The sequence below is a fragment of the Phaseolus vulgaris genome, chromosome 9 (assembly GCF_000499845.2).
Source record: "Phaseolus vulgaris cultivar G19833 chromosome 9, P. vulgaris v2.0, whole genome shotgun sequence".
Classification (NCBI taxonomy): domain Eukaryota; kingdom Viridiplantae; phylum Streptophyta; class Magnoliopsida; order Fabales; family Fabaceae; genus Phaseolus; species Phaseolus vulgaris.
The window spans coordinates 34,997,057-35,013,683 of NC_023751.2; the positions used below are offsets into that span (position 1 = coordinate 34,997,057).

General features: G+C 26.8%; 1 protein-coding gene across 1 annotated transcript; it reads right to left on the minus strand.

Moving 5' to 3' along the window:
- Nucleotides 1-282: 282 nt before the first annotated feature.
- LOC137821769 (probable xyloglucan endotransglucosylase/hydrolase protein 23) lies at nt 283-2,470 on the minus strand. The gene is made up of 3 exons (XM_068626517.1): nt 1,797-2,470; nt 1,310-1,503; nt 283-937 (listed from the first exon to the last, which is right to left on the minus strand). Exons 1-3 carry the CDS (start codon nt 2,061-2,063, stop codon nt 565-567), a joined length of 834 nt encoding a protein of 277 aa, XP_068482618.1. The 5' UTR covers nt 2,064-2,470; the 3' UTR covers nt 283-564.
- Between the last annotated feature and the right edge of the window lie 14,157 nt (nt 2,471-16,627).

Genomic DNA, 16,627 nt, shown 5'->3' on the forward strand with positions numbered 1-16,627 from the left:
TTCTACAATAATTTATCAGAAAATACATTTTAAATTTACTGTTTCCAAAAGTTAATATATATGATTACTGTTTTAATAATAATTTGAATTAATTTAGTTTTATTTTAAACTGAACGATTCAAAATTAATTATATTATATGTAATTTAAAATTATATATTATTATTATTATTATTATAATAGTTCTTTAAACATAAAAACTGAATAAATGTAGCTTTCTTATACTAATTAAATTTAACTTTTTATCCAAATAATAAGAAGGAAGCATGTCATGCAGAAGACAATTGAATAATAAGAGTTCCATGAACTTTTTAACTCTCTTATTTGGCATACTTTCCAATTGCAGCACTCTAAACAGTGCCATGAATATAACTTTGCACACAATTTATCTGTCATAAACAATGGAGTGCTCAGCAAAGCACAGTCCAACAATCATAGTTTTAGCTTCATAAATTCATACATGAAAAGAAAAGGAATTGACATAATATGCATTATTCAGGTATTGGGACAATTTTTGAATTATAATAATATGCAACATTGGTTGATTCTGATGCTGATGTTGATGCTCATGCAGATGAACATTCTGGAGGGAGCCCTTGTGAGAAGCGTCTGGTATCAGTGCAGTAGTTGTAAACCATGTAATTCTTTTGCACCCAACGAATCTTGGCTTGCCCCGTGGCATCCAGTGATTGGCCAGAGGAGGAAGCACATGAAGAAGAACCTGAAGAAGACCATACACAAGCTTCTGCATTGAAGTTTCTGTATGAGGCCATGAATGGGGCCTGGCTCCAGTCCGTTTTCACAAGCCCACCTCTTGTGGCCCAATCCTCAGCATCCCATAGACTAGAGTATATTCTCATAGGTTGCTTCTTGGGGAATGGAACACCCTTTGTCTCCAAATTCTTGAACTCCCTTATGGGTGTCCCATCCACAGAGAATCTGTTCCAAGATATCAAAACAAGGTTAATTAGCAGTGAAAATGTTTTTCTTTTCCAGAAAATACTCATTTGGTCTGTGAAAGAAGATGAATATACTAGTTGAACTTTATCTACGATTAGATATCACGACATATCCAAAGGTTTTATGAAGATTTTATGAAGTTGATTTAAACTTAAAGCTTATTTTTTAAATATAGTATCAAAACTATTTTGAGTTTATCCTAACGATTATTTCCTCTTCTTATCAATTCTTATCAAGTCACTAGTTCTAAACCTTCCCTTATAAACCGATTGATTTACTACTTGGATACAAAAGAAAAAAAAATGCATCTTTCATGCCAAATTTAGATGTTTCTGATTTTGTTTTCCATACATGATGCTTGCAGGATTCCATTGGACTGAGTATGTGTGGAAGTCCTTGGTGGGGTCGAACCATAGATGGAACTGTTGTTCTCTATTCCCTTTCCCTTGGCTGAACACGTTGGTGTGAAGAGTGTAAGGATCACCACTCAAGTTGCCCAAAAATTCGAAGTCTATTTCATCATGAGTAGGTCCAAGAGAAGATAGCTGCATCAATAAGCAAGACCATTTATTATTTGACAGCATCTCAGGCTAAACAACTTATGTACATTCCATAACACTAATTATTGATTCAACTTAAATGCATTCTGTGTCGCTGTAAAAAGTGTCACTGCAAAATAATCTTTTTATGTTATCATGTTAAACTGTAGTTGATTTCTTTTATGTTGAATAATAAATGTTTGATTGATGTGTTTATCTGCACAAGAGAGTGCATGTTTTATCTTGAGTTCAAAACAAAACCATGAAAGGCTAAACTATAGTGCTAGTAAATCACTTACATAATAGGCTGTGACAGTGCCAGCTGAGTTTCCAGGCACCAGTTTGAGCTGCATGTCAATTTTTCCGAACAAGTACTCATTCTTGGAACGAAAGCCAGAGCCAGAGGCCTTATCTAGGGTGAGAGTAAGAAGCTGTCCATTTTCAAGGATTTTGGCACGACCACCACCCCATGTTAATTCAAAGTCTTGGAAGAAGCTACCAGCGGTGGCTGCCACCACAAAGGTAGCTACCACCACCAACACCACAAGAAACCCAATATTTTTCATCTGACACAACACCAAAGTGGTGGTGATGATGATGATCTTCCTTTGTCAATTGGTTGGTCTTTGTGTGGCAACCAATTGTATGTAGAGAGGGAAAAATAGATAGAAAGAGGGACACAAGATATGCCAAGAGAAGTATTTGGTGAAAGTGTGATGCATGCAAGTCAAGCTTTGAAGCTATTTATAGAATCCTAGTGTGTTGATAAGAGGCAATTATTAATGCAATAGAAAGGGTGATTGGATTTGAAAGTGGAGGAAGTGGTTGTGAGAAAAGGAAAATGTTCTAATTAACTTTAAGAGTGTGTTAAAGGGTCCTATAGTAGATGATTAATGTTGTTGTTTTATGTATTAGGCAAATGCTTGTGCAATATATTGATTCCATGATAATTTATGATAGGATTATTTCACTAATATCTTGATAACAAAGTTTATAACATATAAATAATGAAGAGAGATGGTATTGGTTGACTTGGCAAGCGATGTGGGACCAAGACAGCTAAGGAGGGATAATATCCAAGTGTGGTCTTATCAATTTGGTTCTCACTTTTTAACTAATTGTTAATATGTTATTTGTGTGTGGTTCTATGAGGTTATAAACATTGGTTTTCAATATCCAAACATCAAATCAAAAATGGCTTCATGCATCAAATCAAATTGGCTGTTGTCTAATCTTTTGTAGTTATGTGTGATAATAATCTTCTCCACAGTTAATTGTTATAGCCCCTATTCTGATAAACATCATTGTTTTTTATATACTTTCTATCTTTATTTTTAAGCATATCCCAAAACTCAATTGCACTCTATTTTTTTATGGCTTCAGATTTTTCTAATAAAAACTTAGAACAAGTTCATTTTTACAAAGATATAATTATATTTATATGTTGACTATGTATTGTTAATTTTTTTCTTACGAAGAAATAGTCCTTTTGAAAACAGTTAAAAAAACGGTATTAGCACTTAATTTACCAAACACGACGGTTTTGACTGTAGGAATTAGACCTCTCACCAGCTGGAACTGATTTTGCTACCTTCTATCGAAAAATGAGAGAAACTTTAGTCCTACAATATCGAATTGATATTTCTATTTTCTAAAACATATTATTATAGATTAATAAATTTCTTTAATGTAAAAAATAAAAATATTAAATTTGATTTACATATATAGGTATATTATATTTATAAATAACATTATGAAAATACTTTTATATTAATAGAAAGAAATTATAAAAAACAGTAATCATATTTTATATTATGAAAAACTTATATATATATATATGTTTGTGTGTATTTATAATTACATTTTAATTAATTGGTTTTTAAAACATAATAATTTATAATTTTAAAACATATAATTTATATTTTATAAATAAACTAGTAAGTTCAAATTTAGTTTATACTTTCATTTCTTTTAATTATTGAATAATATTAATTTTTAAAATTTAATTTAGAGGAATAAAAGAATATTACTTGTGAGATTGAATTAAATTTTAAATAATATGGTGGTTAATTTAAGAATTTTTTTATTAATTTTTCAAAAAAAATCATTTAAGTTTATTAAACTCGACTTTTTGAATATTTTTTACTAATAAATTATTAAAATTTGATAATGTATTTTCAAAATACTTATTGATCTAAATCTTAAACTCTAAATTACAGACGATAAGTGTTATAGAAATAAATATTGACTTGAGTAGGAAGTAAGTAGAGTGGATCAAATAAACACTAAGGGATAACAAAATAAGTAGTTTTGCTAAAACTCATTCTAAAAGCATATTTAATAAAAAATAAATAAAATAAATAAATAAATAAAAAGGCATTACGTTGGCTAGATCGAGACAAATAAAATGAAGTTTTTAACTATTTTAAAGGACTAGCGTCGACTGGACCATTGTGCGTGTATATTTTGATTTATTTTATCAAATATTATGGAAAAGGTAGTTTTGTTTGTTCATTCAACGCATGCATACTTTTTATACACAATCAAATTGGAGAGATATGCTCCATATAATTTGCTACTCCATATGTTATGTCTATCTATCAACAATTACACCAAAATATAGCCTTATTTACATTGATACACTTTTTTATATACATTTATATGAAAAATATAATAATTCCAATACTCCCCTCAAGTTGGTGAGTAAATATCATGGACTCCCACCTTGTTCGCAAAGTCCTAAACTGATCTTTCCCAAGAGGTTTAGTAAAAATATCTGCTAACTAACAATGTGAAGAGACATGTGATGGAATTATCATCCAAACTTGCAACTTTTTTTCCGTATGATGTGACAATTTATCTCGATATGCTTTGTACGCTTATGAAATATAGGATTAGCTACAATATGGAGTGTCGCTTGGTTATAACAATACAAAGGTGTAGGTATTGGAAGCTTGAGGTCTCGCAGGATATAACGCAACAATGTTAGCTCTAGACAAGTATTTGTCGTAGCCTGATATTCTGCTTCGACAGATGACCTTGATACATTGGTTTGTTTCTTATACTTCCAGGATACCAATGAATTTCCCATGAAAATGCAATAGTTGCTATATGATCTTCAAGTAGACATCCTCCCCAATTTGAATCGCAATAGACTTTTCATCTTAAGATTATTATCAAAGGGAAGTAATAATCATTGCCTGGGTGTCCCTTTGTTGTAATTTAGAACCCGTAATGTTGCATCCCAGTGTGTTTTGTGAGGCTTTTGCATAAACTGGCTTAAAGTGCTAACTCAGTAGATAATATATGGCCTTGTGACGGTGAGGTAAATGAGTCTTCCAACTAACCTACGATATTTAGTTGGGACATGTAATAAATCACCATTAGTAAGAGTGAGTTTTAAATTTTGCTCCATGGGGAACTTCTCCGGTTTTCCCCTAGTTAGACCTGTATCGTCCAAAATTTCCAACGCATATTTTCTTTGAGACATAAAAATGCCATGTTTAGACCGAAAAAATTCAATTCCCAGAAAATAGTTTAAGGTGCCAAGATCCTTGATTCAAAACTGTTGGAGCAAAAATTCCTTGAGATGCTTGATTTTGACATAATATTTTCCTATTAAAAGTATATCATCGACATAGAGCAAGACAACTATGAAACATGATCCAATTGTCTTGCTAAATAAAGAATACTTTGTTTTTTTTATTGAATATATTCTACCTTTTGAATAACCTTAGAGAAAGTAGTAAACCAACTTCGGGACGCTTGTTTTAATCCGTACAAGGACTTATGAAGTCGACAAACCATATTTTACCCCTATCGACGAAGTTCGGGAGGAAGCTCCATGTAAACATTTTCATGAAGGTCACCTTGCAAAAATGCACTTTTACATCAAGTTGGTAGGTGAACCAGTTTCTAGCAGCTGCAACAGTAAAAAAACAACGTAATGTCGTATGTTTAGTAGTAGGAAAAAAGTCGCAATATAGTCAATCCTTTCCATTTCTGTGTAGCCTTTGGCGACTAAGCGCGCCTTATATTATTCGATGCTCCCATAATGTAGAAGATCATGATCTCAAACCCTTCTTTTGAAGTTAATTCCAAAATGTGAGTTTCATTATTTCAAACTTCATAACATGTACTAAATATTTTATTTATTGAAATCATTTGCATTGTTTTCCTAAGCTAATTTTATGGACGATATCAGTGCTTGTTAACGTGTATGAGAAACTTATTTCTCTTGTGTCTTCTATTTTTTTATTACTTTTTGCACATTTTATATTTTTACTTTAAATTAAATTTTGTACATTATTGTAATTTTACATTTGTTTATGCAATTGTACATTTTAATTCACTCTTGCTTCATATTGCTTTTCGATTATAGTTACAATGGTATGAATTGCAATAGTATGAGAACTTCATTTTATACGTATATTTATATTTGGATTTTCAATTAAAATATCTGTTTGATTTTGTATTGTAATCAACATTTTAAATTCGATTGAAGTTTGATAGAGGATTTAATTTATTGAAATTATAATTTCATATATTCAAATTAAAATTTTGGTTGTTTCAATGCTTTTACATATTTAGGGGTTCACTAAGGTTCCAAATTTTAACTTTATGTGTGGGTTAAGCTCACTATAGTATTATTATTATTAATATTAATATTATATATGTATTAAAGAGTGAAAGGTGAATTAAGTGAGTCAACTGCATGCGTGTTGACGAAACTTCTCAGCTATGAAATACTCAGACTCATAGCATGCATATTGCACAATACGTAGTTTTAAAACTGTGGACGAAAATTCTATGTTCTTAATCAATTAATTAAGTAAAAATAAAAGAGAAGAGGGACAATCTTAAGAGAAAGTAAGTAAAATAATTCATTTTTAATTTATTTTAGAACCTTTACTTTAAATACTACGATGTTGATTGAAATTTAATTCATGGATATATGTTTATAAAATGAGAGGAACATCTAACTTATATTGTATATGTGGTTTATGCAATTAATATTTTATATTTAAGTTTTCGTCTTTAAATTATGACTAACTACTTTCTTCCAAATATAGGTTTTACACTGCTCAAGTGTTGCTTTCATTTAAAGCTGGCTATGATTCACCATTCATCAGAGCTCAATAATATTCTATAATAGCTGTGAGACCATGCTTTTTCATTTTATTTCTTGAATACAATTAACCCATATAATTAAAATTAAGATCGATATATTCATATTAAGTGTAAAATTTGATTTCTCATAATTGATTTTATAATTCAGTCTATGATTGGATTATTAACTCTCTTATTTAGTAAAAAAAATAATTAAAAATAAGTTTATACATATTCATATCTAATGTGAATTTATCTTCCTCATTCAACATATATTTCTATTATATGCATGCCTTTCAATAATTTAACAATAAAAATATGGTGTAATATGATATCATCCATATTATAGTCATTCTTAACAATAATTTGATTTTATTTTATTTTTATTGACAAAATAAATAAATTAAGTGGAACATTTAAAAGATGTCTCAACTTTATGGTGTGTTTGGATTGAGGAGGAAATTTGAGAGAGTGAACTTGAAGTGATTTGAGAAGAAAGTATGAAGAAAGTAAGGTTGTTTGGATTTTGGTATATTAGAATGGATTTATGAAGAAAGTTTATTGAGATTCGTGAATGATGTGATAGTTGTATTTTTTTTTAAATATTTATCTTTAAAAATATTTGAATAATAATAATAATAAAACAAAATTAATTAATTTATTTTTATTTTTTATAATAATAATAATAATATTACTATTATATAAGTTTATTTTTTATGTAAATAATTATATTTTTTTTTATTAATTATATTATTAAATATTTGATTCAAATAAAATTATTATTATATATTTTTTAATTTATATTTATTATCATTTTAATTAATAAGATTATTATTAATTTTATAATTTTATAAATATATATAGCATTTTATTTTTATTATAAATATTTAATATTTATATTTTATAATATAATTAATTATTTTATAACTTTTTTGACAGGGTAATTAAGTAATTTAGCTATATAAAATTGGGTATTGGTTGCATTTCTCTGCAATTCATGTCTAAGGAGTGAAAAAAGATTTTATAGGTTTCTTCACCTTTCCACACTTTCTGTTTCTCACAAATTAGTAGATCCAAACAAGAGTATTCTTCGAAATCCATCCGCGTGAATAGTAAACGTCCAGATTACGAAAAATATAAAAAATACATATATAGTCAAAAATCAATTATCATATATCACTTATCCTTCAAAACTTACCCAACATTGAAAACCCATCCTTAGAGTACATTCCAACAACATATCTACTAAACCCAAATGTTAACCCATACAAAATTAAAAAGATTCTTGTGCCATTGTGTTTTATATTGCATCGTGGCCACTCATTATTGTTAATGTGCATAACTATTCTTCAATATGCTAACTCGTTAAAGTAGGGGAAAAATATAAAAGAGTAGAAAGGTAAAACCGGAAAATGTACAATATTTTTTAAAGTAGAAAATAATTAAGAAGAAAAAAAGTTGTTCGAAGACTTCTATTCTCGTGTGAAATGGAGAGTTACATCGAGAATCATAAAGAGGAAGAAAATATGATTGGAGAAAAAGAATGATCCAACTAAAAAAAATGAAAACTATTATTATTGAAAACTTTGAATTCTGAAAACTTAACCTGATTTATAGAACAAAACCTAGGTTTTGAAAATCCTAACTTCAACAATTAACATTGGTAAAAAAATCACAACAATTGTCGAAGAACAAATATTATAAAATAGAAGATGAAGATTACCACGAATTTAGAATTGGACTTGTTGGATATCCGACATTTATTAGAAATACGAATATTTTATAGTATATAAATGCAAAGTTGTTTTTGAATTGATCATAATAAAAGTTAGTTAGGCTTATAACACCACTTGTTATTGAATCTCTATTGGACCATCCATTATACAGTGTCACGCACAAGTTAGAAGTCTCGACGTGACAAAGTGTGTTGGAGATCCCACATCAACTACAACTAAAAACATTTCATATTATATATGTAGATACAAATCTCACTTTATAAATTTTTTTTTATAAGGTTGAATTAGACAAAAATCAAATTTTGCTAATGTTGAAGAAGCGAGAAACAACTATGATTACAAATATCATGTTCTAATAATATAATTAATTTGATTACATAAATGCTGTAACAAAGGTATATAAATTCTTTTTATGAGATAAAAAAATCAACTTAATATTATTGTTATTTCTAGAATTAAGTTGAACTAAATATGCTTGGGACTCCTTGCTTTATGTATTATGGTGTGCTGATAAAAAAAAACAAATGTTTGGTGTTTCTTTTCTTGGGCTTAATTCTATTTATGCCCCCATTACAGTTATTGCCTCAATAAAATCATACAGTTATAATATATAAGAGTCTGACCAATATTTTATTTTATGTGAGATTTTTTAAGGGAATGGGATGACATTCCAATTCAAGACAAATAAAAAAGTCTTCAACTTAAAGAATGTTATACGTTATTCCAGTAAAATAAAATCATTCAATAAAAATCAATTTTAGAGATAAAAAATAATTTGTTGGTATATTGACAAAATTAAATATTATTTTAAAAATTAAAAAAATTATTAGTATTTAAATTAATTTTTATAATTGATAAATAATTTTTAAATTGATATAATTGATGACTAAAAATTAAATAACTAATTAAATACCAATTTATATTAATTAATTTAGATATTAATACTTTTTTAGTTTCTAAAATAGTATCTAATTTGGTTACTATAGAAACTAATAATTTTTTGTCTTTAAAATTAATTTTTATTTAAGCATTTTCTTGTACAGTTGATATTTGAAATTTATGACTTCTCATATATAAGATCATGTTTTATTCATTTGAAGTTTCTTTACATATTTCTTTCATTATAAATTAAGATACGTAGAAAAAATTGTTTTGGAATAACTATGTGCATATATATAATGGTATGAATAAAGTATTTTTTATTTAATTAATTTTTTTTCTTTATTTTGTATATTAAAATTTGCTATCGTAGATTGAACTTTTTGTAAATGTATAACTTCAATTCAAACATTGTCCTTCGTGTTTTTTTTTCCAAGCAAATCTACTTTATCTAGTTATTAGTAGTTCACAAAACTTAAAAAATATATAAAATGAATTTATAAACTAATTTTAACTCACAATAATTACAACTTTAGAATCTAAATTCATTTATAAATAAATTATTACTATGCTAATGAAATATTAATTTAAAATTTGTTATTAATAATAAAAATTAATGTAGATATTAATATTTTTTTAAAATATAAAATAATATTTAATTTAGTTAATATAATTTTTGTAAAATTTAATTTTTGTTTAATAATTTATCCAATTTCTAGACTGTTACAGAAGATATCCAATATTAATTTCTAATTGCATGGATTTACATAAAATTAATTAAGGATTCCCCACCATGAACAAACTGGGGTCACCTATTCCATCAAAACTTAATTAAAATTCAGTCTGAAATTGCAGTTTAATATATATATATATATATATATATATATATATATATATATATATATATATATATATATATATATATAATCAGACATCAATATCAGTGTCTTCCTTTTAGACCACTCGGTTTTGCAGATTAATTGGATGACAACCACAGTACACCATGCACATTCGTTCCTTTCAATTCATTATTTCTCAACTCTGATTCTGTTTAATTGCCGCAAGCAACTTTTTATATCTTTTTAATTTAACTAATAATTTCATATTATTACCCTCACATCTTTGTGCTAGCATAACATATATCTGTTTAATTAACTTATTATAACCCAATAATTATATATTATTATACCCTGACATATCTGTTTAACTTATAACATATTGCATCAGATTTTGTTAACATCAATAAAAAGTTAAATTTCGTATTGGCATATAAAACTAAGAGCAATGTATAGATATATAGTTGCTTTTAAGAAAGTGATGCAATGTTGGTTCCAAAGGGTGTTTGGTGAAGGGTCATTTTAAAACTGTGGTTAGTGTTTATCTTTGGTGTGTAGATTAGGTTTAAATATGGTGCAATTATTGTTGTGAGGATCAAAGAAAGAATGCATGTATTTATATGAGGATTAGGGATTAGGCATGCGATAAAAAGCTGTCTACAATGATTGTTTACATGTATCAAATCCAAAGCATCAATCACTTTCCACACCAAGATGATGAACTTCTTCTTCTTTAATTGTTTTGGGTCTAGTTATTTAACCAATGGTCCCCAACATGCATACTTGTCAAATGTTCCTCTTCTTATATTTAAAGTTCAACGTAAAAAGGATTAGGGTTTTGTTTGAAAAGAGAGTTGTTCTCTGATTTTACGTGCTGAGTTGCTTTATGGTGATTGGTAGCCAAATTTCAGCCATGGCATTTCACAGATTAAAAGTATTTGTATATTTCTCAAATTTTACAAACTAAGGTGTCACTTTCGTAAGCATAATGCCTCCCTAACAAATGCAGCAACACCATCCTCTGGACTTATCATGATCCAAGTATCGAAGGATATTATATACTTTTTAGTTAAAAAAGACGTGCACTCTATTCCAAGCCAAAAAGATATTCTTTTATTATTATTCGCAAGTATAATTATAAAAAAAATTGAAATTTTTGATAATTTAATGTCTAGAGAAATTCAGACTCAGACTCATGAGAGTTTGTGTTATCTGTGTGTCTGTATAGGAATGAGTTAACTATTTTTTGTTATTTGTAAGTGGCGTTCAAAGTGTGGTGTATGACTGATGCATGGGTTGATAGGCTATTTGTATGATAGAGTTAAACAATATTTTGAACAAATAGGTATTATGGGTTTTAATAGTATGAACAATAGTATGTGGAGATGTATATGGGTTGCCATTATTTGGAGAATCTAGAATATATAGAGTGATTTTTAACAATGCAATGATGGGTCATGTAGAAATACTTATAGTGGTCCAAATTAAGGTATGGACATGGATAAACTATAGATTTTTCAATACTAATTTTTCTTATTCTGATTGGTGTATTAATTTATCTGCATGCTTAAATTCGGTTTAGTGACGGATTCCCGCTTCACTTACCTATATATATTTTTGTATGAATGTTCCATGGAGGTGGAGTTTCAAACAAGAGTATTACTAATGTCACAAGCAACACAAAAAGTGTTGTGCTAAAAGGATCTATGTCAAACTTTGATGCCATTGTAACATTTTCAAGATAGCACTGAAGCATTGTGTAAACATAACTTAAGATACCTTGATGGAAGTAGTCTTGTTTGCTTTATGATAGATAATCTATTTTTTAGTTAAAAATGATGTTATTATATCATTACAAGAAAATTATTAAATAGAAACTAATTTTTAAATATTAAAATAATTAGTTGCAATAGTAACTAAATTAGATATCATTTTAGAAACTAAAAAAAAAATTAGTTTCTATTATTGTTAAATAGTTTCTAAATTGATATCTAATTAGTTTTTTTTATCAGCAATAAAAATAAAATAAAATAAATGCGAACCACTTCAGGGGTGTATCTAATTAGTTACCAACGTTTTAACTACCAATTATTTAGTTTCTAAATTTGGTAGCAAAAACCTTGGTTGCTAATTAGATACTAATTTAGAAATCATCTAATAATAATAAAAACTAATTTAGAAACCAAAAATTTATTTAGTCACTAAAATTGTCTCTAATTTAGCTACTATAACAACTAATTATTTTTGGTTTCTATTTTATGATTTTCTTGTATTGTATGTGTTGGATAACTTCTTTTTTTTTTTTTTTCATCTTCATTTCCGGGTTAATGTCTCTTTTGTGCATGGTTGGAGTATGCTTAATAGTTTCTTTTATATCATTTTTTATTATTGATAAAAGAAATAATTATAAAAATTTACAGACAATATTTTTACTCTAAAAGATAAGTTACTATGTATTATTAATATTAAATATCCACTGCAATTCTATAAATTACTAATATATATAACTTAACCAATACTTTTAATAAATTTTTCTTCCCATACTAAATATATATGTATCGTCATAACTAATTTGAAATTACATATAAACCATCCTAACAAATATAGACACGGACTAAATCATATATTTAACATAAGAACACATAAGGATCTTTTTTTTTTCTAAAATTCTTTTTTACTTACTCTTTCTAAAGTGTGTATAATGTCAATTGTTAGTTAATAATTTTACTAATAATTTCAAATAAATTAATTATCACATTTGGATTGTTATCATTTATCAATAATTCAATCTTTTTATATTTAATCTCTAATATAATAGGAAATATAACAAATTTTAAAAAAGATTATTATTTATATTTTATCATATTAATAATTTCTCTCTAAGAGCATATATAATAACATCTTCGTTAAATGATTATTGTCTCATATTTATACTTGTTTTGTACAATATTTTTATCACCACCATTATTGACTTGAATGTTAGATATTCATTCAATGTTTATCATTCTTGACATCTTATATCCTTAAGGTTCACAATTCAATACAAGGCTTCTACCATTCCAAAGCTCATTTAGAGATGTTACAAAAATTTTGTAAAAATATTTTCTCATACCTTGAAAGTCTTTAGCTCAACTTCATGGCTATGATCAGCATCATGCACAAATAGAAAAAAATATATAAATACTTTCAATTCTACTTGATCTCATACCTTGAGTAGTTCTTTATTATTAAGAATGAAATATGTCTATTTCGGTTTTATATATCTTTATCTCTACCATTTAAGAATATTTAGTTTAGCCTTGTATCTTGGGTATCTCTAACTAAATATTATACTTTGACATTATAAGAAAATAATTAAATAGAAACCAATTTTAGAGAGAGAAAATAATTAGTTATTATATTGATTAAATTATATACGGTTTTAGAGAAAAAAATTATTGATATTTAAAGTAGTTTTTATTATTAATAAAATATCTAAATTGATATATAAGTAGATTTCAAGGTTTTAGCTACCAACTAATTTAAATTCTAAAATTGGTAACTAAAACTTTGGTAGCTAATTAGATACCAATTAACTAATTAGATATCAATTTAGAAACTAGTTTATAAATTTAGAAACTAGTTTAGATACCAATAGTTTTTTAAATTTATAAAATAGTATTTAATTTAGTTAATATAATAACTAATTATTTTTTATTTATAAAATTATTTTTTATTTAATAATTTTCTTGTGAATTAAGCATTAATAACTCAATTTACATCTTTATCATCTTTAACTTGACAATGAGTATTTTTTTTATATCAAAAGGCATAAAAGACTATTATATTATCAAAAACATAAATAAATATGTTCTTGATTTTTATTAAAAGTTGTAGCCAAAGTAAATCGTGAGTTTAAATGGTGTAGGAATTTGATATTACTATTAGGAAAAAAGCAATATGATGCGTAGGTGTTTTGATATGAATAATAGGTAAGTATTCCAAAATATTCTCATTTATTAATTTTTTTACTTGTTATAAAAAAAATAGTATACACCAATTGGTCTAAAAAACAGTTTGCACCAATTTGTTATTGGTTTAACACGTGGTAATTTTTTTATTTTGATGATTATATACCTTGTAGATTATGAGTAATATTAACTTTCATGTGTCAACGCGTGTGTGTTTCATTCATTTGATTAAGTTAACATCCATTTATCCATCATATTCTTTCTATGCCTTTGAACACAACTTAATCTTTGTTTTAAAGTTTTTCAAAATATTTTAAAAACATATTAATCAATTAAAATTATACATAGTCGATTATTTTGTGAATTACAAAAGTAGTGCAGGTATAGATAATCATGTTATATTAAATGAAATAATTGAAAATCATAAATAATTACCAATTATTTAAGTTTGTATTAAGTACTCATTCGTAATTAATTAGATTTCAATTTAAAAATTAATTTATAATTGTTTATTAATAATAGAAACTATTTTAAATATCAAATATTTTTTTAATCTATAAAATAATATCTAACTTAGTTAATAAATACAGTAATTAATTATTTTTTATTTTAAAATTATTTTTTATTTGATGATTTTTTTTAGTGTAAAGATAATTTAGTGTGAAATTCATGTTTTTTTTTTCTTTCGAGTGGAATTTCTTTTATTAACTTTCTCCATGCATTTTTAAAACATATTTATTGAATTTTCTCTTTGGAGCATAACTTTTCTTCCTTTCTCTTCTTTTGTTTAATATATTTAAATTTCATTTGTTATTTTTTAAATTCGGTAATTGCGTTAAGGAAATAATTTTAATTTTTATTTTAAAAGGGGAAATATTTAAATCGTGGAAAGAAGATTTTGACCCATTAGATATATATTTATATTTTAATTGATGGTTTGAATTTGATGAGGTGTAGATTACTCCAATAATTTGCTACTTGTTTTCATCGTCATTAGGATCTTTAAAGAGTATTCCATAATTTAACTTAATTAACATAATATGAGCATAAAGTTGTCATGATAAAGATTGTACTACTTCACAATGTTAGTTTAAGTCCTTTTTATATACTTAACTTTTGTTCTTCTTGTTTGAAAGAGACAATTCCTACCACATTGCATGTAATTGCTTCTTGCACTTTCTATTGTGTGTCCTTTGTAATATCACAAGTGTCAAAAAGAGGGATGCTATAAAATTCTTGGGCTTCCAATGGAAATTGGGCTAGATCTCAAAGTTATTTGACAAATTCTTCCTGCACCTTATGAAATTGAACCTGCACCGGACTTATCTGTGAAATGACGAAAATGGACGAAAATGACACTGCAAAGTAACGAAAAATACCTTTCATTTAATGAAAGGAGGTAGGGATAAAAATAATAATTCAGGAATCCCCTTTTTTAGAATACATTTTCAGAACTAAATTTTCGAAACACATTTCTAAATTTTAGAAATTCTTTTTATAATGCATTTCTAAATTTTGTGTTCTGGATTTTTTTTTCTAAAATATATTTTTTACATTTTGAATTTATTTTTTTGAAATAAGATTTTTATTTTTGAATTGTATTTTTTGAATTTTGAATTTTTAAATCGAAAATAAATGGTAATTTTAGAAATTTTTGAAAATGATAAAATATTTATTGAAATTGGTATGGTAGAAAAACATTCAAAATTGGTATGTTTATGTTCCTCTAACGTATTCTATCTTACTTCAACTACTAATAAAAAATATATTAAAAAAATGTGTTCAAGAGTCCTATGTAACCAATCACTAGAATGTTTCTGGCCGATGTTTCGATCAATTCTATGGGACATTCTTCGAATAATTCTCCCTCTCTGTCTCTCACATTTGAAGTTTCAATGTCTTTCTCTTTTCTCACAACAAAGTACAAATTAAGAAATAGAATAACACAAAGAAAGAAAGAAAAAAATACTAGAAATTGCTGGCTGTTGCCAGTTATTGTTGACTTCCATTCATATTTTTTGCCCAATGTCTAAAGCCAGTCTGTGAGGTTGAAATTGAACCACAAAAAGATTGGTTTCCTCCCCCAGAATGACTCTCCGAGTACTCCAAGGTTTTGTTTTCTCAATTTGTTTCTGCACCATTGTCACTGTGATATATACCAGTGGCTCAAACTTGTTTTTGTTATAGCAATTGCAAATTCATGCATACATTTTGATCACCCATCAAAGCTACAATGCTTCAGGGTTATTTAGTAGCATTTAATTGGTTCAATGTTAAAACCACATTCAGTCACATGGCACAGTAAACAGCTTATCTAATGAGCTTATGATGATAAGTTTCATACCCAAAAGAAAAGAAATTGTTAAAGGGTCATCAACTAGTTTCAAACATTGTAACTACTTCAAACAAGTGTTTGGTAGAACCTCTTAGATGTATCATCTTTCATTTTACCTAGTCTAGAACATGGATCATGAATCATATGATATTTGACAAAGTTTGTGATTGATTGCAACAGAAGCTTCACCCTCTAATAGGACAACACAACACAAATCTGAAGCATTGTTTTACATCCTCGGAGGAATTATTGTGCTGGCCATCGTGTTGATTTTTTTATATGTAT

What these genes read in the sequence shown, in the direction of transcription:
- LOC137821769 (XM_068626517.1), bottom strand. Translation starts at nt 2,063, where the DNA reads ATGAAAAATATTGGGTTTCTTGTGGTGTTGGTGGTGGTAGCTACCTTT. An exon ending in GCACTGTCACAGCCTATTAT is followed by an intron (nt 1,504 to 1,796) that starts GTAAGTGATTTA and finishes TTATTGATGCAG; the next exon opens with CTATCTTCTCTTGGACCTAC. An exon ending in TGGAATCCTGCAAGCATCAT is followed by an intron (nt 938 to 1,309) that starts GTATGGAAAACA and finishes ATCTTGGAACAG; the next exon opens with ATTCTCTGTGGATGGGACAC.